The sequence below is a fragment of the Chelonoidis abingdonii genome, chromosome 13, assembly GCF_003597395.2.
Source record: "Chelonoidis abingdonii isolate Lonesome George chromosome 13, CheloAbing_2.0, whole genome shotgun sequence".
NCBI lineage: Eukaryota > Metazoa > Chordata > Testudines > Testudinidae > Chelonoidis > Chelonoidis abingdonii.
In genome coordinates this window covers 28,851,333-28,878,538 of record NC_133781.1, presented here as the reverse complement: position 1 = coordinate 28,878,538, position 27,206 = coordinate 28,851,333, and the positions used below count along the sequence as shown (strand labels likewise).

The 27,206-nt window shown below is 48.0% G+C and overlaps 1 protein-coding gene across 4 annotated transcripts in view; it reads left to right on the top strand.

The window, feature by feature from the left end:
* Window positions 1-21,957, top strand: part of SLC39A11 (solute carrier family 39 member 11) — a 253,490-nt gene extending 231,533 nt beyond the window's left edge. For all 4 annotated transcript variants that reach the window (XM_032797180.2, XM_032797176.2, XM_032797178.2 and 1 more), the window contains exons 8-10: window positions 18,351-18,449; window positions 20,302-20,460; window positions 21,809-21,957. In XM_032797180.2, the coding sequence (XP_032653071.1) occupies window positions 18,351-18,449; window positions 20,302-20,460; window positions 21,809-21,887 (337 nt within the window). In that variant the 3' untranslated portion in view covers window positions 21,888-21,957. The remainder of the gene's footprint in view (window positions 1-18,350; window positions 18,450-20,301; window positions 20,461-21,808) is intronic.
* The last annotated feature ends 5,249 nt before the right edge of the window (window positions 21,958-27,206 follow it).

The window sequence follows — 27,206 nt, the reverse complement described above, 5'->3', positions numbered from 1 at the left end:
ACAGAAAAAAATGAAATTAATTGAATTAATTATTCACTGCGGTTTATTTGCCCAACTACGTCATGTGTGTAGATATGTTTGTGTACACCTGTAATATATATATTTTATATTACTATATATAGGTGGATATAAATATGCAGGTACATCTAGGAGAAACATGGCAGCTCTTTAGCAATGCACAGCAGCACTGCAATCGCATTCAGAACAGAAAATGATTAATACTATATCCAGGTTAAACTCCGAGGGATTTTCAGGTAGACAGTTTGCTGTTGTGCAGATTGGAATTTGTCCAGGACTCAGATTTAAAGACACACTCTCTTACACTTGGTACTTTGGGATATACAGTGACAGCAAGTAGGACGGTAGCTGTTTTATGTCACATTCCAAAGAAGGAACTGGTGTCAGTGTATCCAGTTTGCAACAAGTCTCCTATGCAGAATTTTCCAAGTACCAAGCTTTGGTAAATGGGGCCAGGTCGGGGAGGGAACTTGCTGGTAGCAGCTGGCTCCCATGCAAGCAGACAGATCTGCTTTTGCAAGCACCCTTATCTAGAAGCAGGAGAAAGCGTCAAGTGGCGTTCTCTGCTGAGCCACTGAGGTCAAAATGTGGAAAAAGAATGAGAAAAAGTGTATGAAGAACTGGAACATGTGCAGCTTATGAAACATTTCTTTGTGTTTCTCAGATAGAGGGAGATGTGAACTTTTACCCTGTGCATGAGCATGACTCATAAATCAAACAGTTATATAAATAACAGGGAAGATAAGAATAAAGCTTTAAAAACCCAGTGGAATAAATACCCACTGCACAATGGGAGCACTCTGCGATATGGCCCTAGATAGGAGCCTGCCATAACAGAACAATTACCATCAATCTGCCCCGAACAATGGGAGCCTCTCTTGCTTATCGCCCACTCCCGCCATCACTGGCGTTTTGAAACTGGGTCTACTTGCTTTGCAGTGCATCTGAGAAGAGAGCTTAGCATTAGCTGGATGCCCAGGGTTGCATTTTCTACGGGTTTTGTGCTGTGAGGCCCAAGGATAGGAAATTGTTCCTTTCCCCATATCCTTGGGCCTCACAGCACAAAACCCGTATGGTCTACAACTATGAATACTTCTTTGCACAGAGTATTCATAGTTGTAGACCATGTACAGACTCCATGCCGCCTGATAGTAACTCTGAGCCACTCTTGCAGTATGTCCCAAATGGCATATTTAAAGCTTCCTTGACTGGCTGCTGGAGAGTGGTCTCCAGCTGCACCCCTGGCTCTGCAGCCCTCACTATAATGATGTTCGAATGAGTTCCTTGGCTCTGTACCTAGATGTTAGCCCTCCTACACTGCTGTCAATTTACTCTGTCCCTAGCTGGCTTGCTCGCCCGCTGTCAGTACTGAGCTCTTGGTTAGCATCCTTGTCCCCTTAGACAATCTGCTGTTTGCAAACAGGAAGGGAGGAGCCGATGCCATCTGGTACAATAGCTGATGGACTCCCTCCCACCACGACGATGCTGGGAATGCCACTCCGAGCATTTTCCTCTAGCCAATTAAGCCCTACCGCTAATAGTTTGCTAATTCTTCTCTATAAGGTTATCTAGCTGGTCAGCTGGCAGCTGGGCACAGCGATGGAGGGCCACCTGCGATGCAATAGGAACTAGTTACTTTATTTTAGTTAACTCTGGGGGTTTTTTAACGTTCATGTGTGGCTAACAAAGGCATCTTTATCATGGTAGATGCCGGGAGCACGACCTAAACCTAAACCAAAACGCAGTTGGAGAGAAGAAATGTTCTGTTCGTTATAAATAAGAAATGCAACATAAAAATAATGATTTGCAATTGTGGTGCTGTATAAACACGAAATAAAAAGAGCATCTTACCATGCCATTGCAAACACCGTACCACCGAGGAGTGATGTGGGAGGGTAAATATTATTGCTGCACTAAAATAGGGGGAAACTGAAATACAAGGAATTTTCAGGGTCTGTTGTTTTTCAGATGTGCTAACGCCCCTTGAAGTCAAGCGAAAGACAGGCTTGTACAATCTTGTCAAAGCCTTCACCAAATTACTAGCAGCGCTGGGATTAGCAATCAGTTCCTGGCTCCCTGACTAGTGTTCAATTTACTAGATCTTGCAGGCAGACTGTAATGGCAGCCAGCCATCAGGAAACGCATGTACCTGTGAGAGTTTTCTTAGGTTCTTTGGCTTGATTCCGGGCCCTCCATAACAAAGCTCCACTTGATTTCAGTGGTTCAGCATCTGACTCTATAAAATCTTGGTTTAGTCAGAAAAGCTTTAAATAACTCAAAATAACACACACCAGAGCCGCTGACCGAAAGCACCTCTCACAGCTGTGTGTACAGCCTAAGGTGACCAGGTGTCTGGTTTTTGGACCAGAACACCCAGTCAAAAAGAGATCCTGGCAGCTCTGGTCAGCACCACTGACGGGGCCGTTGACTGTCCAGTTAGCGGTGCCACCACCACGCAGCGGGGCTGGCAGACTCCCTTCTAGCCACCGTGTGGCTCCCGGGTTGGGAAGCAGCCAGCATGTCCGGCTCCTAGCTTTTGGGGTGGCCAGAGGGGTCCACATGCTGCCCTGCCCCCTGCCCACAGGCGCAGCTCCCATTGGCTGGATCAGGGCAGGGGAGGAAGTAGCGCTACTTCCAAGCACTCAGCAGGCGGCTGTTGAGGGGTCATGTGGCATGTGTCTCTCCTGCTGCTGCCAAGCCTCTTCTCGCGCTCCTTGTGTGGCTGGGCTCGAGCTGCAGCGCATGTCCTGAGGCGAACCGCAGTCTGTCTGTCGCCCCATCGCCGGCACCCAGGAGTTTGAGGTGGGTGTATCCCCGACTCCGAGTGCTGAGAATGGGGCTGCACCTCCATCCCCCTCACTGCATCCCTCCCTGTCCCATCCTGTCCTGCCCCCCACACCTACCCATCCCAGCCCTGTACCCCTTGCAGCGCCCTCCCACCCATCCTCTCCACCTCCCAGAGCCGCCACCCCCTGTCCCTCATCCCCACGGCCCTGCATCCCATTCACCTCCATACACTGCTCACACTCCTATTATGTCCCTATACATCCCTGTGCCCCCCAGATCCTCATGCACCTGTAGTCTTCTGCCTCCCCCTGCATCCCCATCCACCTCACATACCCCCACACCTTCCCTCTCTCCTTCACTGCCCCCTCTCACTCCCACGCTCTTTCCCTCACCATCCTCTCTCCTCCCCCCACCCCCATCTTTTCCCCTCCAGCCCACACTCCTCCCTTCCTGGCTGGGTGATTTATGCAGCCCCTGGAAAAGGCTATGAAAAAGTGTCTCTGTGCAGGCAAGTGTGTGCATGAATGCATTGTATGTGTGTAAGAGACTGTGTCTTTGTGTAGGGAGGTGTGTGTATTGCCGCATGTGTGTATACCTGTGTGAATAAAATTTTCAGCCTAACATTTTGACTTTTATTTCTTTTGCTGGCTTGCACACAAAAAAATGGATGACATAAAATATGTATGTACTTGTTTCATAACAAGTTTTTAAAAGAGAAGGGAACTCCAAAAGAAATGTATTATTTCTTAAACAGTGAATGTTGTTGACTAGTAATTACAGAAGACCCGATATATCATACATTTCTCCCCACCTTTGTCTAGCTACATTATAAACTCTTTGTTGCAGACTCTCTCTTTTTTATGTGTATGTCCAGCACCTACCACTCTGGAGCCCTGATCTTAGTTGGGGTCTCTAGGCACTAAACAACAATTGGAATATTAAGTAATGTGCCAGTGTATGTGTTGGTGCATGCTAGATGTGTACACATGAATACACGTGTGTATCTGCATGCAGGTGTTGGAGTCCGTTTCTACAGATTTATTTCTATAGGTATCTGGACAGGTGCATTTCTGTGGTTGTGCTCTGTGGATTTGTATTTGGGCTTCAGGAGTGGGCCTTTAATTACCCACTGCAGCTGTGATAATGTGTGGTCCTAATTCCACATGTAAAATTACAATAACTTTAGTGAACAAAAAACATGGGAAGAGGGAAGGGAAAGAATCATGAAAACCTTTGTGAAATTTCATTTTTTTTAAAATTTATTCTTTTTGACTATTTTGCAACCAGCTCTAGCGTCCTATAACAAGTAAAACCTCAACTTAGCATAATACATCTGTCAAAACAATAAATATGCCTGTCTGGGCCCTGCAGGGAAAACGAGCATGGGAGAGAGGGTGGGGGAGAGCAAGTGAGGTAGGGAGGGGAAATGGAGTCAGCAGAGGGTGGGGGCCTCAGGAAGGGGCGAGGAAGTGGGTGGGGCTGCAGGGAAAGGGTGGGGCAGTGGGCAGGGTAAGGGTGTTCAGTTTTCTGGTATTAGAAAGTTGGCAACCCCAGTACAGCCCCTAGTGCATTGCTGAATGAAAAGTGGCATGGCCTAGAGGAGTAGGCATGGGACAGAGAAGCAGGATAGTTGAGTTCTATATTTTGCCCATTTGTGAGTGCACAGAACTGTCCCTGAACAGCCCTGAGAGCGAACGCTTCCTATCCAAGGGACATGTGATGCCATCTGCACTGGGTCACGAGACTGCATTGATTTGAGCATGGGGAGGCATCAGTGTCCTGCTACCAGCTTCCTCAGCTTTGATAACTGGCCCGTATGGGAAATTGAAACTTACCATGAACTATACTAGGACTTTCTGTGCCCATTAGTCATCCTGTTTATTTGTATATGATACATTGTATCAGCATGTTTACTTTGGAAGTTAAGGTGCTTGTCAAATAAATACATGTGTATAAATGTCATTTAGGAGCAGCAGTCTCTTAGCTTCACATATTTTCTGCGTGCGAATACTCAGGACTTTTCAAAAAGCTCAAGGACTCAGTCCTAGAGGTATAGTTCCTGCCTGCTGTTTGACCATGGGCAGTCCTTCCTGTCCCTCTTTCCTCTGCCACCTCTTTTCTGTCTTTTATGTTCCGATTGCAGGCTCTTTGGGGCAGGGCCTGTCTTGTAGTGCATGTTAGTATGGAGCTTACCACAAGGGAGTCTCCATCTTGGTAGAGCTTCTAGGCATTGTTGTAATATAAACACGATACAGTAATAGTAATAATCTGTACTTCCTTGTGAATGTTGTGTATGAGCACACCCAGGCAGTGAGAATCCTGACATGCATCCCTGTGCACAGCCCTGCTTCAGAATATCAAAGTGATCTGCAAGTCAGAGCAATTCTTCCATGTTGCAGATACACGTGAGCATCTGTGTTCCCCCGGGCCTCCCATATGCATGTTCTGAATAGAGGAAACCCCTTGCAGCTGTGTAACAAGAAAAATTGAAGTAACTAGGGATTGTATCTTGAAGAGATTGAGAGAACTCTCACTGTATTACTGAGATATTGCTGGTGCTGTTATTTGTTAAGATTATTAATATTTAACGAGTAAGAAGATGTGCCAGGTGCTTTATAGGTAATAAAACAAGGTTCCTTTAGATTTACAATCTAAATTGGAAGCTCAATTTATTTAGTTTATTCAAGAGAAGGTTAAGAGGTAACTTGATCACAGTCCACATGTACCTACCCAGGAAAGAGATTTCTGACAGTAGACAGCTGTTTCATCTAGCAGACAAAGACCTAATGAGAACCAATAGTGGAAAGTGAAGCTAGACTAATTCAGGCTAGAAATAAGATGCAAATTTTTAACACTTTGGCCAGTTAACTACTGGGACAACTTAAGTAGGGATGTTGTGGGTTCTGCATAATTTGAATTCTTTAAATCAAGACTGAGTGTCTTTCTAAGGTCTGCTGTAGCTCAGGCAGGAGTTACGGACCGGATGCAGAAGTTGCTGGATGAGGATCTGTGGCCCATGTTATGCAGGAGGTCAGACTTGATGATCATAAAGGTTCCTTTTGGCCTGAAAATTAATGACTGACTAAACAATGTACAGACAGGGGGATGGAACACATCTAGAAGGACTTTGAGAGGACTCGGGGATGCCAGGCTGGATCAGACCAGAAGGTCCATCTACTCTGGTATCCTTTCACCAACAACAGCCAGCACTATCTGCTTTAGAAGGAGGTGCCAGAGACACCACAGAAGGAAGCTATGGGATAACCTTCTAACTGACAAAATTTTCTCCCAAACCCCAATAGTGAGAGGTTGACTTAAACCCAGATACAGAAGGGTTTATATCTCTTCCAAAACTCTTGCTTATTTTATGGTATTTACTGTGATAAGTCTGGATAATCTTGTTTTCCATATAGCTGTCCGATCCTTTTCTGAATGTTGTCAAACTCTTGGGCTCCAGTATCTTGTAACAATGAGTTTTACAGGCTAATTGTGCATCTAGTTTAGAATTGCACTTCCCGTCTCCCTCCCAATTTGCATTATTTGCTACTGAATTTCATGCAGTTCATCCATATTTTAGCATGTCAGGGTGCAAACCCTGCCTCTGGGAGCAAAGATGCTGGGCCCTAGTCTGTTGTCAGGCCACCTGTATGTCCCGGAGTGAATTAACTATTCCACTACTTACATCTAAAGCAGGGAGGATCGAAGAGAGCTCCATGATTGTGGGAAATGTAGCCTGGTGTGATCAGAGCCCAGGATTGGCAGTCAGGATTTCTGGGTTCTGTTCCTAATTTGCTTCTGGCTGTTTGACCTTGTGCAGTCCCTCTCTGTATAATGGGACTTATAACACTTACCTGGTCATAAGAGGGAGCAGTGGTTAGGGTGACCATATGTCCTGATTTTATAGGGACAGTCCCAATATATAGGCGCCTATAACCCCCCAATCCCTGTCCCAATTTTTCACACTTGCTGTCTGGTCACCCTAGCGGTGGCAGGCTTTAAATCTTTGTCATTTTTAAAGTGCTTTGAGATGAAGAGGGCTGTATAATTGGAAAAGAGAAATCTTTGGGACTAAAACTTGCCCGCCTGTTTTGCAAAACATGCCGTAAAAATTCGATCAACAGCAGATCTGTGCGTGTGTGTGTCACTGGCTCGCTCATTCCTTGTCAGATAGCATTCAGTAGCCAGAAGTCTCTCTAGTCTCGTGTGAGTCAGATTTGGAAATGAACACATTGTTCACCTATTTTTCCTCTGCCACGCGCACATACACACTTTGTGTGAGAGGTTACAATAAGGCAAAAGAAAGCCCTTGCGTGCTAAGGCAGCTGTGTGTGGAACAGGTGAGGCAGGTATGGGGAAGTGCTCAAGGCTCTGTGCTTACCACAGAACTCCTTCCCACCTGCAGGTCCCAATCAAACACCTCGACAGGCAGCCGGAGTGGGAAGCCATGATGTAATCTTGGGAACCCACAACAATCGGCTCTTTCATGGCAAGGCGATAACAATCAAAACAGTATGTAAGGGCCTGCCATGCAAGAATACACATGCACATTATACACTGTAGGGAATTGAAAGCCATCGTGAAAAGGGGCTTGTTAAGAATATGTAGCCTACTTTCATAATCAGTTTGTAAAAGAATAGGCCCTTGAAAACAAGGGTTTAGGCTTATAGAAGGCTTTCTGTGCCTTGACCTTGCAAATATGCAGAGATGCCAACTTTTTCTGAAAGTGAACTTGGAATTTCCCAGTGTGGTGCCATACCAATTGGCAGGCAAGATTTGTAGGGTAGAAGGTCCAGCTGCGGGTATGTGCCCCCAAGGAATTGGAGTAGGTTATTTTCCTCTCCCTACAAAGAGCTACTCCTTGGTGGGGCTTAGAGAAGCAGGATCTGCAGCTTTGTTACCTTTTCTTCCTTAAAGTTGCAGCAAAACCTGGTGCTCTCTCTAGAGACCAGCACCACCTTGGAACAGGAGTGCAGGAATGTTAAAAATTGTTTCCATGTTGTGTACTAGTAAGAGTCCATAAGAATGAGCATCATTGGCTCCCTTGAAAATCCCCCGTGAACCTGTCCCTTCTTGGAGTTTGCCATGATAAAATAATGCATAGCTCTTATCTGTGCTTTTTCATCAATGGAACTCAAAGCGCTTTTTGAAGGAGACAAGGATAATGGCCCCCTTTTTACCGTTGAGGAAACTGAGGCACAGAGACGTGCAGGGAAAATTTCCAAAAGCATCTAAATCCCAACTTCAGAAGTGGTTTAGGCCCTCAGGAGCCCCAGTCCCACTGATTTGCAGTGAGACGTAAACTCCTTAGTGCCTGAGTCACTTAGGACACGTCTGCACTGCAGCTGGGCGCGTGGGCAGGCAAACCCACACAAGCTGTGCTGGAGCGAGCACGCTACAGATTGCAATGTGGGTTTTGCGGCACAGGCTAACTGGCTGAGTATGGACCCGGGGTTTGGGCTGACCTGTACTCAGGTGACTAGCCTGTGCCATCTCCCGTGCTGCAATGTCCATGTTGCTCTTTTGAGAATGCTAGCATGGGTCTGACTACCTGAACTGGGAGGCACCTGCCCAGCTTCAGTGTAGACACATTTGAAAATTTTACCTGAAATTACTTGGCCAAGGTCACCCATCAGCCAGTGGCAGAGCTAGGAATAGAACCCAGGTCTCCTGAGTCCCTGTCTAGTGCTCTACCCGCTAGGCAACACGTCCCCCATGCTCCTCTTTAAACTCACATGAGTTTGTGCATTGAACAGTTGTCTTGCCATCCGTGAAATGGCTTTATGATGGTGGAGACAAATGGCCCTGTCTGGTTGGATCTCGTTCATGTCACATCTGCTTCTGATACCCACAAAGTAAATTACATCACCATCATTCCTGATGTTTGTAGTGGCACAGGAGGCCTTCATGACTGTGCATTTCAGGCTGATTACTGTCTTGCTCAGAGGGTTATACTCAGTTATCCCCGTCACCTGCCTCTAGCTGTCCCCCCCACCCTGGCATACTGTAATCACCCAGAAATGCACTTGGTTCAGACTGCTAGTACATCTGCTTTACAATGTGTTCTCTTTGCAATAGAAGGAAGCCTTCCAAGTGTCTCCACCTATTTCCTTCATAAGGAACCCTTTGTTTTCCTGATACACAATGCAGCTTTATTTGGTTCAGTCTCTTTCCTCCCAACTGTTCCCCAGCAAACTCTTCACGGAGGTAGGGAGAAAATATGAGGTGTATATGGGGACTTGTACTGGGAAGGTCAGGCATTGGACTAGAAGCTACTTCACCTCGGCACACAAACAGCACAGGAGACACCCTCTTATACAAAGGTGACCTCTGAGCAGTGCGTGGCCGTATCCTTTCTGTGCTGTGAACCAAGGCGAAGCAAGCAAGACTCCATATGCTGTTAATGAAGTATTTGCACCCAGGTACAAATAGCAGTGTCTGGGAGACACTCAAGGCCTGAAAGAGGATTCGAGGCCGTGGCCATGGTATTATGGAGGTGACAAGAGGCACTAACATTCACTATAGTGGCAAGAGACTGAGAATGAGAGGGATGGAAGGGGAAGCAAGGGGACCTGTGGATTAGCAGCGAGGGAACCTAGCAGAATGTAGGATGTCCTCTACCTGAATCCAGACCCTAAGTGGCTGAGCCAGGAGGGAGTAGAAAATGGAAGGAACCTACCTTTGGAATTCAGGAATTCCCAGGTTCTAATCCCTGTCCCTTCAATAGCGCCTTAGATTCCCTATTGTCCATTAGATGGGATAACACTCATCTCCCTCCCACTGTCATCTGCAGGTTAATCAGGAACTGGGTTTCCAGCCAGAGGTTCCCCTTTTTTACAGCTTTAAACTACATCTGAACCCCAAACCCAGCAAGCCTTCTCCAGTTTGATCTCTGCAGCTTGCTGCCTTCAGTGCAAGTGTGTCACTCCTGTCACCTGCTGGCTTGTGTCTGACTATAGTGCTGGCCCTTGTCCCTCACAGGGCAGTACCCACTAAAGCCCTGCCCTGTGGTACCAGTGGAGCCTGCCACTACTGGGTGCAGACAGAGAGTGCATGTGAGAGTCCAGAGAGCATGGACAGAAGAGGAACCCGAAGGGGGCAGTACGGGGAGTCCCACCTAGAATCATTTGCGTAGTTTGACTTCTGTGTTTGGGGTGGCAGCCCAGTCAGGCCAACGGGGCTGTGCCTGGAGAAGCAAATTCCATGTCCACCTGAGGCTTGCAGTTTGGGGGGAGGGGGCAACGCTCCCCCTACCCACCACCAAATTACTCCCGTGCCTGGAATGGAAGGAAAGGGGAAAGTAGCCGTAGCGAGGAGCAAAGCATGCAAACGCTCAGAGTCTTATGCTCTTGGGGAAAGAGGAGTATCTGGATGCATTTCCACCTAGAATATACTTGGAATAAACGTGGGGGTTTGCGTCAGGTCCTCTTGCGTCAGCTTTAGGCTTCTCTTAGCTATAACGGAGAAATCTTTTGGCTTTGCTAAATTTCCCTTTCCCACATCTGCCCCCTCACCTCCCTCCCGCTCTGCTCCTATCACAGCTTTCTCACAGTCTCTCCTTGTTTTCAGGCAGCCCAGTAGTGGTGCTGTGGTTGGAGGGAGAGAACTCGGGGACGGGGGGTTCTTTTTGTACAGACCCCTTGGTTCACACTTCCCTCTCCCACCCATTAATTTGTTGTGGTCGGAGCCAGTAATAGCTGCTTTGTGCTAAGGCAAGGGAAGGAGGGGGGAAAAGCCCAGCACACAACAGCGACTCCACTGTTTTCTATAAGGATGTTTTCCCTGCCCTCCCCCCCACCCCCACCCACACACTTGAATAATGTTTTTGATTGTAATGGTCTGTCCTGGTTAAGGACACCCACGGTCTGTGTCTCTCTCTTGCTCTTCTGTAAACCACGTTAGAAGTTTTATTTTACTAATAGGAACACAAGTGTTTAAAGCAGCAAAGGGAGCTTTCAGCCACTGGTGAAAGAATGAAACCAGCCCTTGTGGGCTTGCGTTTCAGGTCTGGTCAGGAGCTGGACAGTGCAGGCAAGGCCTTTGCTAGGACTCTGTGCCTCAGCTGTTTGCTAGAGCTGAAGTCTCTCTCCAAACTCGGTGATGTCTGTCTGTGGGTTATGGACCTCAGGAATGGCTGCTCTGGGATTGCTGCCCAGTGATCGCTGTGACTACCTGGTCTCTGTGGCTCAGATTCACTCTGGTAGGACTCCATGGACTTCAGTGGAATTGCTCCCATGGTACCAGTGTTATTTGGCCCCTTGTGTCTCCTTGGAAACTGAAGTCATGCAAAACTTGATACACATTGGGAGAAAATCCTTAGCTTCATTGACGTTCTAATCTGACCGTCGGTGCGGAGGTGGGACCCCTTTTATTCTTGTGACATGGGGATGTGGTGCTGTCGTGACGTGTTGCGCTGCTGCAGCACAACAGCTGGTGAATCCGTCTCATTCTGCTGCTACGCACGGCCATAACCGCACTGTGCCGAGGTGGGAATTGGAAAGGTGGCCTATGGATCAACATTGTGAAAGTGGTGACCTGGGCATCACTGTCTGGCCCGTCTCTGTGCACTTCAGTGGAGTTGAGCTTACAGTGCTGGTGTCGAGTTGGGTGCCCTGTGTTTGTACTGAAACCAGAGTTATGGAAAACTTTATACCTCTTGGGAGAAATCCTAGCTCCATTGATGTCAGTAGAAACTTTGCCATGTCCTTTAGTGGGGACAAGATTGTGCCTCGTATGTGTATAGCCAAGTAGCGTCTTCTCCCATGCTGCCCCATACGTGTGGGATGTGCTCACCGTGCAAAGCCACCTCACTGTTCTCCTTCAAATGTCTTCTTTAAAACTCTCCTCAGCCGTCATGCGTACAAAAAGCTTGAGAGTGGTTTGGCAGCTGGTGTGCTGTGGTCGGTATCCTCTCACTGTTTCTTGTGCGCCATCGACTTGTTTATAGTCTTACACTCAGGTTGTAAGTTCTTTAGGGCAAGTATAATAGTATCAAATAGTGTTTGCACAGCACGAAGCACAACAGGGCCCAGCCTCTACACATGATTTTAAAACCTCTCATAACAATGATCTTAATATATATAATACATATCAAAGCCAGGCTCGAGCCTGAGACCTGCAGTGCTGTCAGCCTCTGCCATTATTGCAAAAGGAGTTACTCTGCCGGTTGGCATCTGCAGTAGACTTTCATCTCCTTATGTACACCAGGGAGAGACGGACCCTCTTCGTCCTGCTGTGCTTTCTATTTGGGCAAGTTGGCTTCTCTACCTGTAAAAGGTTCCGATCATGCTGAGCATCTCAGCCTCGCTGCCGTGTTGTGGAGCTAAATGAATGGATGCTGGTGAAACTTGCCAGTGTCCTCTCATGAAAGGTGGTGTAGAAATTCAATAGTGTGTTTCACCCAGAGTAAATTCCCAATGGTCAATGCTGGATGGCAAAGGCCCTGGAGGTTTTTCGCCTTCCTCTGCAGCATGGGGCATGGCTCACTTGCTGGAGAATTCTCTGCACCTTGAAGTCTTTAAACCACAATTTGAGGACTTCAGTAACTCAGACATAGGTTAGGGGTTTGTTACAGGAGCGGATGGGTGAGATTCTGTGGCCTGCGTTGTGCAGGAGGTCGGACTAGGTGGTCAAAATGGTCCCTTCTGACCTTAATTCTGTGAGATACACTGATTTCTTACCTCCCCACCAACCATAGGCAAAAAAGGTGAATTTGTCATTTTTCCAGAGGGGGAAAGGAAATACAAAACAAAAAACCAATGTGCCCAATGTGTTGGTGCTGACTAGTGAGTTCTGCCTTTGATTTACAGCCTGGATTGCTAAATTCAGAATTGTATGCAAGAGAGGGAAGGAAGCAGTATTGAAATACGCGAACTCTGGTTGAGATGAAACCTGAGGCACTTTGGTAGAAACATAAAGGTGCAGGGGTTCTAGACTGGCTGAGCAGAAGGTGCTGCGGATTAGGACTGAGCTGCATTGCAGAGCTGAGTGAGGTCCCAGGGCTGGCTTAGGAAGCAGCATTGCAGGTGAGAGGGTGTGATGCTAGAGAGTGGGTGGAGGAGGGTTACTGTAGGGCAACATTGAGGCTTCTTGGCAGAGCTGCAGAAGGAGAAAAGCTTGCACAGCCTTTGCCCAGATTATGCCCTCCAGGGTACTTAGTTCCTCATGTTTATGAGCACCAAACCCAATTGTCAAATGGGGGGTTAACAAATGAAGCTTTTGTTTCCTTTTCGTGGGTAGTTGGTGGAAACCTCACATGAAAGAGGTTGCAAAGGGGTGAAAATAGTGTTCCCAGACTTGTCAGATTGGGATCCAGCAGGTGAATAATGGTGCACGTGAGCCCACAGTTTTGTAACAGCCGTCTCGGCACAGCCATGCCAAGATTTTTATGTAACCAACGGGGCAGGGGAGGAAGCTATCCTGAAACTCTCAGATTCTTAACGCAGACCAAGGCTCCATCCTGGCTGATTCTCCTTCCCGCCTCCTGGACATGCCTGACAGGTTTATTTGTTTACTTTGCAGGACCTCTGGGGTTTGTTTGAATAGGTATATTTTTATTTAGTGTCCCTTGACAGTTCCTGGTTGGGGGGCATCTAAAGGGGCTGCTCTCTGAGCTGTCAGTGGTTTTAAAACTGGGATGCTAAAGTGACTGGGCACCAAACCATAGCTACTGTATTAACAGTGCTTAAAAAAATCCATCCTCCCTCTTTAAATACAGAAATTGATTTCCATTTTTAGTTATTTTTCAGAAGGTCCCTATGCTGCACCAATGACACATTCTCAGAGGAACATGCAGAAAGCCACGTGAAGTAGCCACATAAGTTTATCTGAAGAGAAAGCAATGTTCTGCCCTTGTGACATTGCTGTGACCTGGCGATCTTTGTGTTGTGACATCACACCTGTGGCTACATTGCAATGTTGCTATGTTCAGACAGGATTGCAAGAGCGGCGATGGCAGTGGGAGACGGGTTTTTGATTCCTTGCAGGCTATTGGATGGACCGGTGGGAACATGAGGCTATCATGGGGAATCTGGGGGGAGTGGTGAGACTCAACCCATTATTATTTCCTGCATCTGTGAGAGTGCCTAGGATGATGGACAAGGATTTTCTCTGAGTGAGTCCTCCCAGATTCCTGAGCCTAATGAAGAGGTTCTGGCACCGTGGTGGACGACTTTGGGAAGAACGACCTACTCAGCATGTCTACCTGGAGCATCTAAGACTAATTCCTGGCTCACAATTTGCTGCGATGTGGCAACTTTCCATTCTTAGATGTCTACACAACTAACTCTGGTACTCTTAAAACACAGGGCATTTCTAGCGCCTCACCTGCCCTGAGTCAAGGATGGAAATCCTCCGCTTGCTTGGGAGGGCAAGACGTTTCTCAAGCAGGCTGGGATCCTTAAATGTTTGCAAAGGGGTCTCAGGTCATAGGCGCACCTGGTTGTGTTGAGGATGTTGGTTGGCTCTTCCTTGAAAAAGTGCAAGTGGGCTCGATTTAGGTTTTTATGCCTTGCCCATCTCCCTGGTTTCTGAGCTCCTGTTTCCCTTTACGCATGAGATGTAGGGCAAGGTTTTCAAAAGTGACATCGGCACTAGGGATTTGTTTACACGACCAGCTAGCGTGCAGCAAGCCAGGGCATAAATTTGCAGTGCACTAACCTGCTGGCATAAACTGGCCACGCGCATCCTGCCTTCATGCACTAAAAGCACTTGGTGTCTCCCTGAAAGTCAATAGGACACAGGCAGAAAGTCACTTTGTAAAATGAGTCACAGGCTCCAAAGTCACGTAGGCAATTCTGCAAACCTTACCCATAATCCTTAACTAAATTTCAAAGCCCATGTATCCGCTAGGAGTACCAGGGGTGAGAGCAGCTGCGCTTCACTGCTGCTAGTATTACTAGATTACTAGATCTTGAAGAAGTCCGCTGATTCCTCTGTCTCTCAGCTGCCTCATGTGTGGGAGGTTTGGGAGAGCTGTGCTCAGATGCTCAGAATCTCTTAGGATCAGACTCCAACGGAGGACGTATTCCACCCATCACCACTATCAGCAGGCTAACACTGCGGTAAACCCTGCCTCCCAGCCATCCCCCATGACTTGCATGTGTTCAGTTTACATCTCAGCTCACAGCATAGTGAGGAATCTTTGCTCTCTGAATACACATCCCTCATTTGATCTGAGGTGCTTGAAATTCCATGCTAACAAACCTTGTGAGTTAGGGAGGTGGGTGTCATTTGACCTGCTTTACAGAGAGGGGAAACTGAGGCAGTGTGAGGTTAACTCAGACAAAGTGTCAAAGCCAGGAATTGAACCCAGGAGTCCTGACTCCCTGTCCTCTGTCAAAACCCACCATCTTCTGTGCTGTTTTAGGAGTGAATGAACTAGCTGTCTTTCAGTTTTACCCTCCCCCTAAGAGAGAGGCCGCCATGACCCTTCACTTGTGTGGAAATGTTCAACGCACGGGTCCGTTGCACTGTGTAGGGGCCTCTCTTTGCATGCAAGGTGCTGTTGACATGGCCGACGGCTGTCAGAAGTGGCAGAGGTGTCATTTGCAGGTTTAGTGGAGAGGCAGGGTGATCCAGCGTTAGGGTGCCGGCCTGGAACTGGAGAGAGCTGGGCTCAGATCCTGATTTTCCAGAGATATCCTCTGTGACCTTGGGCAAATCACTTTGCCTCTCTGCCTCCGTTGCTCTCTAGAAAATAGGGATGATAGCCGTGCCGTCCCTCACAGGGATGTTGAGGATGAGCATGTTAGATAACGTGGTGGCTCAGATATTATGATAACGTGAGCTCCAGAAGTATTTAACGTAAAAATAAATGTAGCGTAGCAATCTGGGAGTCTGACTAGCGGAGAGATCCTGGGTGAGTCACTTCTCTGTGTACCTGTGTCCTCATCTGCAAAGTAAGGATTAATACATCCTTATTGCACAGGGCCGGGGGCGCTCAGTATCGCGAAGCGTTTTGAGACACTGCAGTGGGAGGTGTGGGAGGGAGGCGAAGTGTGTTCTATCAGAGACTCTTTATTCTGGTTGGTTGGTTAACGCCGTGAGGTCAATTCTCTGCAGGTCTAGAAACAGCTAATTTCCCCTCTCCCGCCCCCAAATCCTGTATAGCTACTGTCCGTGAGCTTTGCCTGGAGCCATTTCTATTGAAGGTGGGCTCAGCACCACCCTTTCGGCTATGCTGTTAGGGCCACTGCGTTCATTCCATAGGGGGAGGGTGTTTTTGGTTGGCTTGACAGGTGTGATAACATGCAGGATGCCTCCTATCCCCGCCGCCCCAACACACCCCAGTCTGGCTTGGCACCGCGTGTGGGGCTGGTCTCTGGTACCGGATCAGTTCTGTTCTGCCGTCAACAGACCTGAGTCTCAGCTGTTGAAATCTACAATAACCTCAAGAGAGGAGAACCCCTCCCCGCCCAACTCTGCTCTTGCTTTCCTGTTTCCTACAGTGGTAAAAGTCCAAGAAGACACAAATGGGGCTATATACATTAATGGAGTCCTGAGTGTTTGGCTCCTCTTCCCCTGTAATGTTAATCACCCACCTTATAATGCTGCTTTTTTTCCTCACTTGTCAAAGCTGGGTTCCACATAGGCTGATTTTTTTAAATGACTTTATTACCGTGTGTGCTCGTCCCTGTTCCCAGCCTCCCTCCCACCCCACCATCCATGTGCCCTCTGCTCCAAATGAGGCACCTGCTGTTCTCATTGCCATGCTAGCTGGTAGCTGCTGAGGGTGGCCTAGGAAGGAGTTTGTGCTTGTCTAGGCCTGGCACGGTGGGATCCGTTCCTCAATGCCTAGCCATCAGAACAGCTTCTCCCCACGCCAGCCAGCCTGCTTGCGAGCTTCAAAATCCTGCCTCCTTGCAGATGAAGGGCTGTGGTTAGCACTATCATGAAATCAGAGGCCAACAAGCAAAACCACAATCACTTTCCCCACTAGCTCAGTAATTGGGAGCCAGCCACTGGGGCTGCACAGGATGCTTTCCTGCTGATGTTAACTACTAGATGCTGGAGCAGCGCGGAAGCTGAGAGTGTTCACTTCCAGCCACCCAGGACAGAGTGGGTACCAGAAAGTGACTCATCGACCTGTCTGTGCCTGTCTCTCAGTGTTGGTTCCCCGGTGCTGCGCTTTGGGCACCTGCTCCCACGGCTGAAGTGTAGTGGGGCTGTCTCCAGAACTGCAAGGAGTGGAACCGGGGGCCGGGATAGGGGTGAAAGCAGCAGCCCTGGAACCACAGCTGCTAACACGTGACTCCTGAAACCTACATGGTGAGTTGCAGGCTCAGATGCCAGTTCTGTTTCATCTGACTGCCTGCAGGCTTTAGACTGGTCTGCGCCTTGGCCATTGTTTAACATCTCAGCTGCAGGGTCATGCGTCTGGGGTACTAGAGCATCAGTGGCCAAATTCTCATTTTGAGGTGGATGCTGCCGCCTTTCTAGTGCAGCATGCTTCTCCCCTTTGGGTGATCCCAGGCTCTGAATGTGATCAGGGTTTCTTTAAAAGTTTTATATATTTTTTAAGCCTGGAGGTTAAAAACACATGACCCTACAGCTAGTACAGGAGGAGATAAAAGCAAACAATAGAGTGACTGTGCAATCCTGCAGACAACGGGGGAGATGAACAGTAAATGAGGGGATTAACCTCGGCATTATCTGATGTAGGCTGAGACCGGAGCTTGTTTGACACGACCTCCCATCACGACAGAGGCATCTCAGAGAGGAGGAAACTGGCCCCTTTCAGAGAGCTAGCAAACAGGGCTGCCTCTGAAGACTTATGGGGATCCCTGTTCACATCCGTAGGTGTAGCACAGTGTGTCCTTTCATTCCTCCTCATATGGCACCAGCTGGGAGGAGTGGGGAATCCATTTTGGTGGTAACTGGGATGGTCCCTGGATCCCAGGGCTGTTCTACCTTGGCTGTCCGAGCTCCCGGAACACCCTGTGTATTGGAAGGTCAGTTGTCTGAATAGGCAGCTCTCAATGCAGCCTGGCTTGCAAAGTGGAGCAGTCAGAGAGAGGATATTTGTACTGCACGGGGATCCTTTGCACCTCACCTTTCTTTCTCCACTCTTGTTAACTTCCCACAATGTAAACCAAATCCTTGTGGCTCCGCATCTTCCCTAGAGACTCCTTTCAGCGCCCTCCACCCCCCCCCCCATGTTTGCAGTTCCTTAATTAGTCAGTGGGTCACTCATGAACAACTTGGGGGGTCTTCCTGTTCAACGGCCAGATCTGATCAAGGGTTCGGAAGACAAGGCTGGGAGTTCGAAAGAGTTGGGTTTTGACTGTCTGGTTGTGTCCTTGGGCAGATCTTTTCATCTCATTCTCCATTGCTTCCAGGGGTTGACAGGTGGACACAGAGCACTTTGAAGATAAAACTCGCTCTAGAAGTGCCTTATGTTAACATGATTCGATTAGTCCCCAAGGGCTGGAAGCACTTACACTAAAGAGACATACTTAATAACCTTTTTTGTAAGGCCTATCCTGCCCTGCCCTTCTCTTCTCCTCCCAAAGGAATGATATATAACATGTTTGCTTTTATTTCGGTAGGAACTTAGCAATTGGGATTGGAATTCAGAATTTCCCAGAAGGCCTTGCTGTCAGCCTTCCTTTGCGTGGAGCCGGATTTTCAACATGGAGAGCATTTTGGTATGTAGTGCTCCTCCTAAAACGTTCTTCAAGCTTTGAAACATGTCCGTCAAGCCATCTCCCAGCTGCTGTTTCTGCGTGGTTGCCAATAATGCGCTGCTTTCTATGCAGTGCCCTGTTGCTAGCTCCGATTCAGGACTAATCGGGGGCTTGGCTGTGTTTGGGGAAAAGCTGTTTCATTTTGAAGCTTTCTCCACCCTTTGTGCACTGGGTGGGAGCTATGAGAGCAGTGAAGGAGACAGGATCTCACCGGTCCGGCGTTACTGTGTTCAGCAGCTGATGTTTTTGCATTGATCAGACATTGTGGGACAAGCCACGGGTGCAGCTTGCATTCGTTCCAACTTCATAGAAGGAAAACAACGGCTAGTCTGTTCTGTCTCATGCGGCCACACCGCCGCGGTAGAATGGGCGAGGTTTGAACTGTGATCCTCGGTAGCAGTGGTTGCAAGTGTCTTGTGATGGGGTGGAATCCGTGGGCTAGATGAAGATAAAATAGATGAACAAAAGAGAGCACGATGCTTAAATCGTGTTTCTCCTGCCTGCACAGTCACCTCTCCTGGGCCGACCCCCTGGTGTCTGCTCGCCAGCATCACATTTCTAAGGGTGTTGAGAGAAGGATACAAATGGGTCCACCAAACAGAGCCTGTGCCACAACTCTGACTTCCCTTGTTGCTTCAACACATTTACAGAAATTTAACTTCTGACCTTAACATTACCTTCCCTTCACTGTCCGGCCCCGCAGGACAATCCTTTCTGGCCTACTTTAAGGCCTGGGAATGCTAAAAATACAACCATGTTTTCTCTAACCAGTTTTTGATGCTCTTTTCTGATCGGCTTGTGCCAATCACGTTTTTTCACACCGCTCCCATATGTTGCCCACGTAGGTGCATGTAGCCACACCTATCCCGCTGCCCAATTGTGTTCATCTCAGTGCATTCTGGGAAATTCTAGGCAGCTATCCCAGTAGTGTCACGACAGAGGACAACACCTGAAGGACATCAGCACAAAGCAGCATGAGTGGCATGGGGATAGTGTATTCTGGGATGTCTGACCAGACAGAGAGCTGGGAGGAAGGCATTCGACTGGCATGGTTAGGAGGTCTGAAAGCTGCAAAGAAACCATGGTGTTGGATCAGTTACAGGAGGGCAATCTAGGCTACCAGCAAAGGCAACACTTGGTTAGCATCCACAGCTAAGGACAGAACATTAGTCATCACACTGTGTTTAGAGCCATGCCACCAACTGGCTACATGGTCAGCAAAACCTTGTAGCACAGATAGGATCTAAGGAGGGAAAATGGATGTGTTCTGAAGGGATACCCATTCCAACAGTGGACCAGTGCTTAGCTGATTCACAGGGCCCCCTGTGTGGAGGGAAGCCATAAACTGAGGTGGGGAAGGAGAAACCCATTAGGGGGAAAAACTAGAGGATTATTTGCCTGTATAGAGCCAGGTATTCCCAAGTCTGCCTGCAGCCTTTCGTCACCTTCCAAATTAAAGAAGGGGACCTATCTTCTGCTGTGTTTGCTCAGGAAGGGTTCAGATGCTCTCATTTGTTTTGCAAGGGCTGGTAAATATCTCTTTTTCTTCACATAGGTGCCGGGGGTGGGAAAGCAGGTTTGCCTCCGCTCTGCATTCTCAAAAGCAGGGCAGCCTAATGCTAATCAGAACCTGCCAAGTGCATTCTGCATTTACAGACTTCGTACCTCCATTTAATGGGACATATTCATGTCCTGAGTGGGCTGATTGGGCCCCCGGGGTCCAACAAACACTTGCGCTATGTTGGGTACAAAAAGGAGTAAAGGAAGGATTTCCTGTGTCCCTTCAGGGCTTTTGAGCTTGGTTCTCTTACAGGTATGGACAGCTAAGTGGCATGGTGGAGCCTTTATCTGGTGTCTTTGGAGCCTTTGCAATGATGCTGGCAGAACCTCTCCTCCCTTATGCTTTGGGCTTTGCTGCTGGTGCTATGGTCTATGTGGTCATGGATGACATCATCCCAGAAGCACAAACCAGGTGAGGGAAATTGCTCTGCACCCTAGCTGCCAACACCCTGAAGCCATGTTCACTGGCTGGCCTTTGCTTGTGACTAAATTCTCTTTCCTTCCTCGTCCTGTGAAAGGGAATGTTGTAGTGCAAAGGAACTCTTTGGGGTCTGATCCACGAGGAGAGGGCACACGCCACTTTACAAGCTAGCACTGTTAATAGCATTTCAGCCATTTGCCAACCACGGTCACACCTCAGAGACGTGTTCTTAAAAACTGGTTCCACCCACTCCCTGGCTTATACCATGTAGCACACCCGCGTGAAAGCCCATTTCCAACGAGCAACAGGATGCAGAGCCATAATGAACTGTAAGGAGGTTGACCGCTCTCCTTATTTTTGCTCCAGATGGGCAGACTTTTGCTGCTATTGTCGTTTCAGACTGTGAATGTTCTTGGAAAAGTTATTTTTTTTTAATGCATTTGCTTTGCTGAACGAATTATCAGGTTGGCAAGTCACTGAACCGGTGTGAGATGTAGCAGGAGTGGCTCTTTTGGAGCTGTCTCTCAATGCATGTGGCTTGAAACTGTTATCACTGAACTGTTATATCGTAATAACGCTGTACCCAAACCTGGTTGGACCCCATGGTTCTAAGTGCTGTATGAAAATACTAGGAAGGACTGTCCTGGCCCTGAAGAGTTTACAGTCTAAAAGACAACAGACGGGTGAGAGAAACAAATAGGATGGGGATGGGAGAGACGTGGTAACAAGTAAATACAGAGGGAGGTGCACAATGATTAACCAATCCATAGCAGTGATTACAGCTGTCAAGCTACTAGCTAAAAGGGGTGTCAGCTCCCCACCTTTAGCTTAGGAAGCAGGTGCAAATAATGGAGAAAAGAATGAGTCTGTCCCTCCCTGACTCCGTTTATTGCCTCAGTGAGACTTTAGAGGAGAAAATTGCATTTGAGATCTGTGGTTAAGATTCTCAAAGCCACCTCGGAGAGTCAAACATGTCCCCCATTCATTTGAATGGAATTGCATGTCTGAATCCCCAAGATGGCTCAGCCTGTCTCTCAGAGGTGATTCAGTGGCAGAGTGAGCTTAAGCTTAATTGCCAGGGTGCAAGAGCTCTCAGGGGCTGAAGAATGAAAGGGAAGCACCCTTGACTCAATCTCCCAAAGGAACAGCTTGGGTGAGTCTTATTTTGACTGGAGGGAAGGGTCAGCATGATGTTAGGCCTTCAAAGAGATGGTGGAATAAAGGTGATTTTGGAAGATTCCCTTCATTTCATAGGTGAGAAGTAAAGACAAGTGTGCTGTTCACCTGAAAGGACGTTCTGAAACACAGACACTCACTCCCTCTCCTTTCCTCCTTGCAGTGGCAATGGGAAGCTGGCTTCCTGGACCTCGATCTTAGGGTTTGTGGTGATGATGTCCCTGGATGTTGGACTTGGATAAGGGTGGATTTACTGTTGGCCAGCGGGAGATGACATCCGAGCAATTTGCATGGCAGCAGTTTGAACTGGAAACTTTTTCTTCTTCTTAGATTTTTTTTTTATATATATATATATATATTGATTAGGTTTGGTGTTAATTATCTATGATTTTATATATATATTTTGCTGTAACATAACGTTGATTGTTTTCAAAGCACAAAAATTGGTGGCTCTTTGCAGGTCCTAGGTTTCTTTTGCCACCAAGTTCTTTCTCTTCTCAACTAGGTCATCGATAAGACTTATATCAGCCAGGCTGCAGTTTGTAGTTTACTTTTCCTCCGATTTTTGGGCATTTCCATAATGGTCAAAACTCTTTTGGTTTTGACCATACTTGTTCTGTATGCAGTACAAGAGTCACAGTCAAATGTCTAAAGAGTCTCCTGATTAAATAGAAGAACAATTGATGGGTAAGTTTGTGTAGAGTCTGAACTTCTGAACTCTCTCTTGGAAGTATGGAAGTGCCAGCACTAAGATGGGAACCTTCACAAATAGGTGTGTCTAATACATACTGCTGAAGCTTGAGAAATTTTCAGTGGCATCAACTATTTTGATGGATACAAGTAATATGAACCAACAAAAAAAGAAACTTTTTGTGAGAATCACATCAAGATATAGAAGCTGAGAAGATACCAGTTTTCCCTGCTGGATATGTCTTTTTAATGGGGCCTTACTCCAGTATAGTTCAATGAGCAATTCTTGCCTCTTCAAAAAATTGAAAGAAGACATCTGTTTTCTAATGTGCAATCTTTTAGGATGCAAGCTGGTTATATAGATTTGTTCGTAAGGTGCTGTGTGACTCTGTTGTATAGCAGGGTTCATTATCCACTTGGGCCTATGGTTTTGTTTCATAAATTGCTGTGTTGTGTTTGCTGTTTTAAATCCGAGTGAAAATCTCCGTGAAGTATTGAGTTATGCTCTTCCCAGAAGTTGGCCTGTTAGCGTGCTCCCCCGGTGAAGGAGTCCACATTAGCTTTCGAAGGATAAATCTGGTCCTCACAACAGCTCTCATTTCCCCTTGCACTCATCCGATTAATTCATTGCCCAACACGGACACTCAGCAATGCACCACCTTGGCTTTTTTTCTCCCATGTTCTAAGTGTGTGTTTGGCTAACAGTGGTTCCCAAACATGCCAAGTCTCTGGTTTTAACAGATCAGGAGCAAGCCCTGCTCCTCTTAGTCGGACACGCACTCACAAAGTGAGCATGAAGGAATTTGACTTTTTCACACTAAGCTGAATAATGAAAAGCAGAAGTCAAGATAATGAAGGAGATCACACATCCCAGTTCACTTTCTAGTCAGGCTGTTCTCCCCTGTCAAAATGGGGTTTGATTAGACACTTGGGCAGGCACAGTAAATAGCTGGATTGCCTGGCTGATATCTAGACAGCTCAAGCCCTCCAGGCTTATGTTTGTAATATGTATGCCACGGAGATTCACTCATGAGAGTTATGGGCCATGTGCACCAGAGACAGTCTCCCAGTAAACGATAAGTAGATCCTCCTAGAGAGGCTGTAGGAATGCAGTCAAGAGGACTAGGCACTAATGACACTAAGTTAAAACCATGAAATTGTGGTTCGGTTCAGTTTGTTGGCTAGATTTTGTCTGTATTTATTTGTATGTCGTTCTGAATGATATAAAAATGCTGGTTGCCAATGGACCTGACCTTTTTACTGTGATTAGTTTCAATAAATGGGAAATTCAGAGTCTTTGCTGACTTATTTTGCTGCAGTCGATCCTTCCATTTTCTTCTCCTCCCTCCATTTTATTACATTGCTTCCTCTTAATTCGATTAGGTTTGCCTGAGGTCTTTATTTTGAGATAGTCCAAAAATAACGCACTTGATGCTGCAACAAACACCTCAAAGAGAAGTCCTCTCAGTTGGCATCAATATCTAGATTCATGCTGCAGGGAGTTCACTGTTCGTTGGATTTGCCATGCCAGATCAGATCACTGAATCATCAAGTCCTGCATCTGACACTTGTCAGCTCCTAAGTCTTTGGAGAAATCATAAGTGTCCTAGAGAGTAGGAGTGAAATCCTGGCCCCAATTGGGGTGAAAGTGAGTTTTTTGCCATGGACTTCAGTGGAAGCAGGATGTCATCTTTGGTATCCATACAACAAAGTCCGCCATCCCAAGGAGTATCAATTGGCAGTTTGGTTAGCAGTCTTGGCAGAGGCCAAGGATGGAGTGGGAACAGAAGGTGCTCTCTGTTCTAGACCCTGGAGATGATCCCACCAAAAGAAGATTGAGGCACACATGTGGGGAAGTTCCCGCCATCGATGTCCATGCTTAACCTGTCCTGTGGAACTCAGAGCAGCAAAGGAGCTGAAAGCGTGACCCATGAGAATTGCTGCTTCCGTGTGGTCACCTCAGAGGGCTTTGACCAAAGGTAGGGGGAAGTACCAATATCTGTGTGGAACAGACAGGTCAGCTTCAGCACAGAGGTGACTTTCCCAAGGCCCCACAGTGAGAGAGAGAGAGAGAGAGAGAACCAAGGCTGCTTATGTCAGTTCTGTATCCTGTCCATAGAACCATGTAGTCTTTACAGAGGTAAGCCCTGACCCTCAACCCATGAGGTCAATGGGAGTGGCTGGTGCTCAGCATCTTTGAAAATCAAGCTGATAGACAACTGGTTGGACTGCCAACATTGTTCAAAGTCTGTCAGGACTTTGGCTTTTCATTTTAAACCAGGAGCCTGGATGTAAAGGGTAGATGCCTTTGAGTTGGTGGGTGGTGTTTGGAGTGTCCCCAGGTCAGGATTTTGCAGTGGAGTTTTTGTAAGCAGCGTGTTCTGATTTGAGTTTGGTGTGTAGTGGGACTTAGTACAACTCCCTCCCCCCCTTATTTATTTAGAGAAAACCTTGCCCTCAGATGGCTGGGAGATGACATTGCATAATGCTTTTAATCCTGCATTAGATGTAGCCCGCCAAGATCATTATGAACATTCGACCTGTAGAAATGGGGGTGGAAGGGTATTGTAGAAAATAACATGAAAGCCTTTCTTTTCTATTTGTGCCCCAGAGGTGAAGGGAAATTATATACGTCTGTCTTGTTGTGATTGAATGTCTGGCTGAAGTCCAGATCTGAAATTATGCCTGGGAACAATAGCTGTCAATGAAAACACGGCATTCTAAGCAAATACAATATAAACATGCTGCCACCTTGCACGAGATGGTGGAGAGTTGTTCTGCTTGTCACTCTGGGATACAGCTGTTCCTGTAGGAAGAAACTGACTGTCGTAAGGCTATTGAACTGAGATAGAATATAAAGGAAGGATGGCCTGGTCGTTAGAACGCTAGCTGGGGGCATGAGGGAGCTGCATTCAGTTTCCTCCTTTGCCACCGACTTCCTGTGTGATCTTGGGGAGTGTCTCTGTGCCTCAGCTCCCCATGTGTATACTGGGGCAGTAGCACTGTCCAGCCTGTGAGGGGGATAAATATGTTAAAGATTTCCAGGGTGGGTCACCGGGTCATAGAGGGCATACAAGTATCTGAGAGAGCTTTTTACCGTCTCCCAGCAAGACTGGCAAGATGTTAAGGGGAATCCATGGATCTCGGGTGTCAGGATAAAATGAAGAACCATGGGATGGTTTTGTTTCCAAGTTTCTTTGATGTACCCTGTGTGTCTGGTGTCCTTTGTAGTAATCGCATATTGTTCCCCTTCCACTAACTGGCAGGGATGGGGGGCTGGGCATTCTGGCCTAGTGGTTGGAGCTGGGGCAAAGCTCCAAAGTCAGAAACTGAGCAGGGTTTGAGCAAACTGGAGCAGGGCTGGGGAGCAGGGCGGCCACAGGCATAAGCATTGAGCAGCCACTGGCCAAGTGCTACTGCTGGACTCCGGCAATCTGGCCAATGAGGGCTTTCAGCTGCAGTTAGCTGGCTGATCCCAGGCCCAGCTGCAGGACCCAATTCCTGACACTAACTTCCGTGACTACCTTTTAGATGGGGAGCTCTTTGGAGCAGAGACAGGGGATCCTTGCGTGTTTGGAAAGCACCCGGCACAGGGCAGTCGCTGCTGTACAGAGATGTTGAACAATGCTGTGTTTGATTCTTCACTTTCTAAGCAGACAAACCGACTGAGAGCCTGGTGTGGCGGTTCCAGCCCCCAATAGCTGGCACAAGCTGCTGGTTCCATTTTAAAAGTGCATCCTGGTTGTCTGGATTTAAGGCCTGATCAGGGTTGAATGAGCGAGTGGCTCAGTGATGTTCTCCATGGTTTCTTCATTTATCAGTATTAATGATCGATTACTGTGCTCATGTCCTGTGATGCGCTGCCAAAATATTAACAAGCGGTTCCCTCCTCCTCAGCCCATGAGGGGGTCATGCCCCCCACCAGGACTCCTGCCCCATCCAACCCCCCACATTCCTTGACAGCACCCCTCCGGACCCCTGCCCCATCCACCCCCTTCCCTGACCCCTGCCGCCCCATCCAACCCCTGCTCCTTCCTGACTGTCCCCCCGGGACCCTTGCCCCCATTCAATCCCCCGTTCCCTGCCCTCTGACCACCCTGACACTAATCCACCCCCCCAACTCCCCTGCCCTCTAGCCAACACCCTCTCCATGCTCCCTGCCCCCTTACCGCGCTGCCTGGAGATGGGGGTCGGGCTGGGGCTGGGCTGAGCTGGGCTGCTCGGCTGGGGTTGGGACCAGAGCTGGGGCGCTCGGCCAGGGCCAGAGTCAGGGCGCCCAGCTGCCTGGGGCCAGGACGGAGCTGTGCTGCCCAGCTGGCTGGGCCCAGGGACTGGGCCAGAGCTACGCTGGCTGCGGTCGGGACCGGGCTGGAGCCGCGCCGCCCAGGGATGGGGTAGGGAGCCAGGCCAGAGCCGTGCGGTGCCTGGAGCCCTCCTCACACCCCAGCCCCAGCAAACCTGTGGGAAGCCGCTGCTTCCTTCTCAGCTCTCCCAGGCTTCCTGCGCGAACAGCTGATTCGTGGGAAGCCCGGGAGGGGGAGGAGGCAGAGGCGGAGTGAGGTGAGCTGGGGCTGGGGAAATGGCAGGGAGCTGCTGGTGCTGTTGTTAAATTTAAAAGCCCTTTTCGAACCAGTTGTCCCTCACGGGACAGCCGGTTCTAAAAGGGCTTCTACATTTAACAACCGGTTCCTGCGAACTGGTGGGAACCGGCTCCAGCTCACGACTGCTCATGCCCAGGGGTCTGCGGACTGAGGCAACATTGCACTGGATGGATTTTGAAAATTTGGGCCTTTGTCTCAGTTTTCTGATCTCTGAAATGGGACAATGATAGTTAGCTACCTCCCGAGAGTGTGGAGAGGGCTAATTAAGGG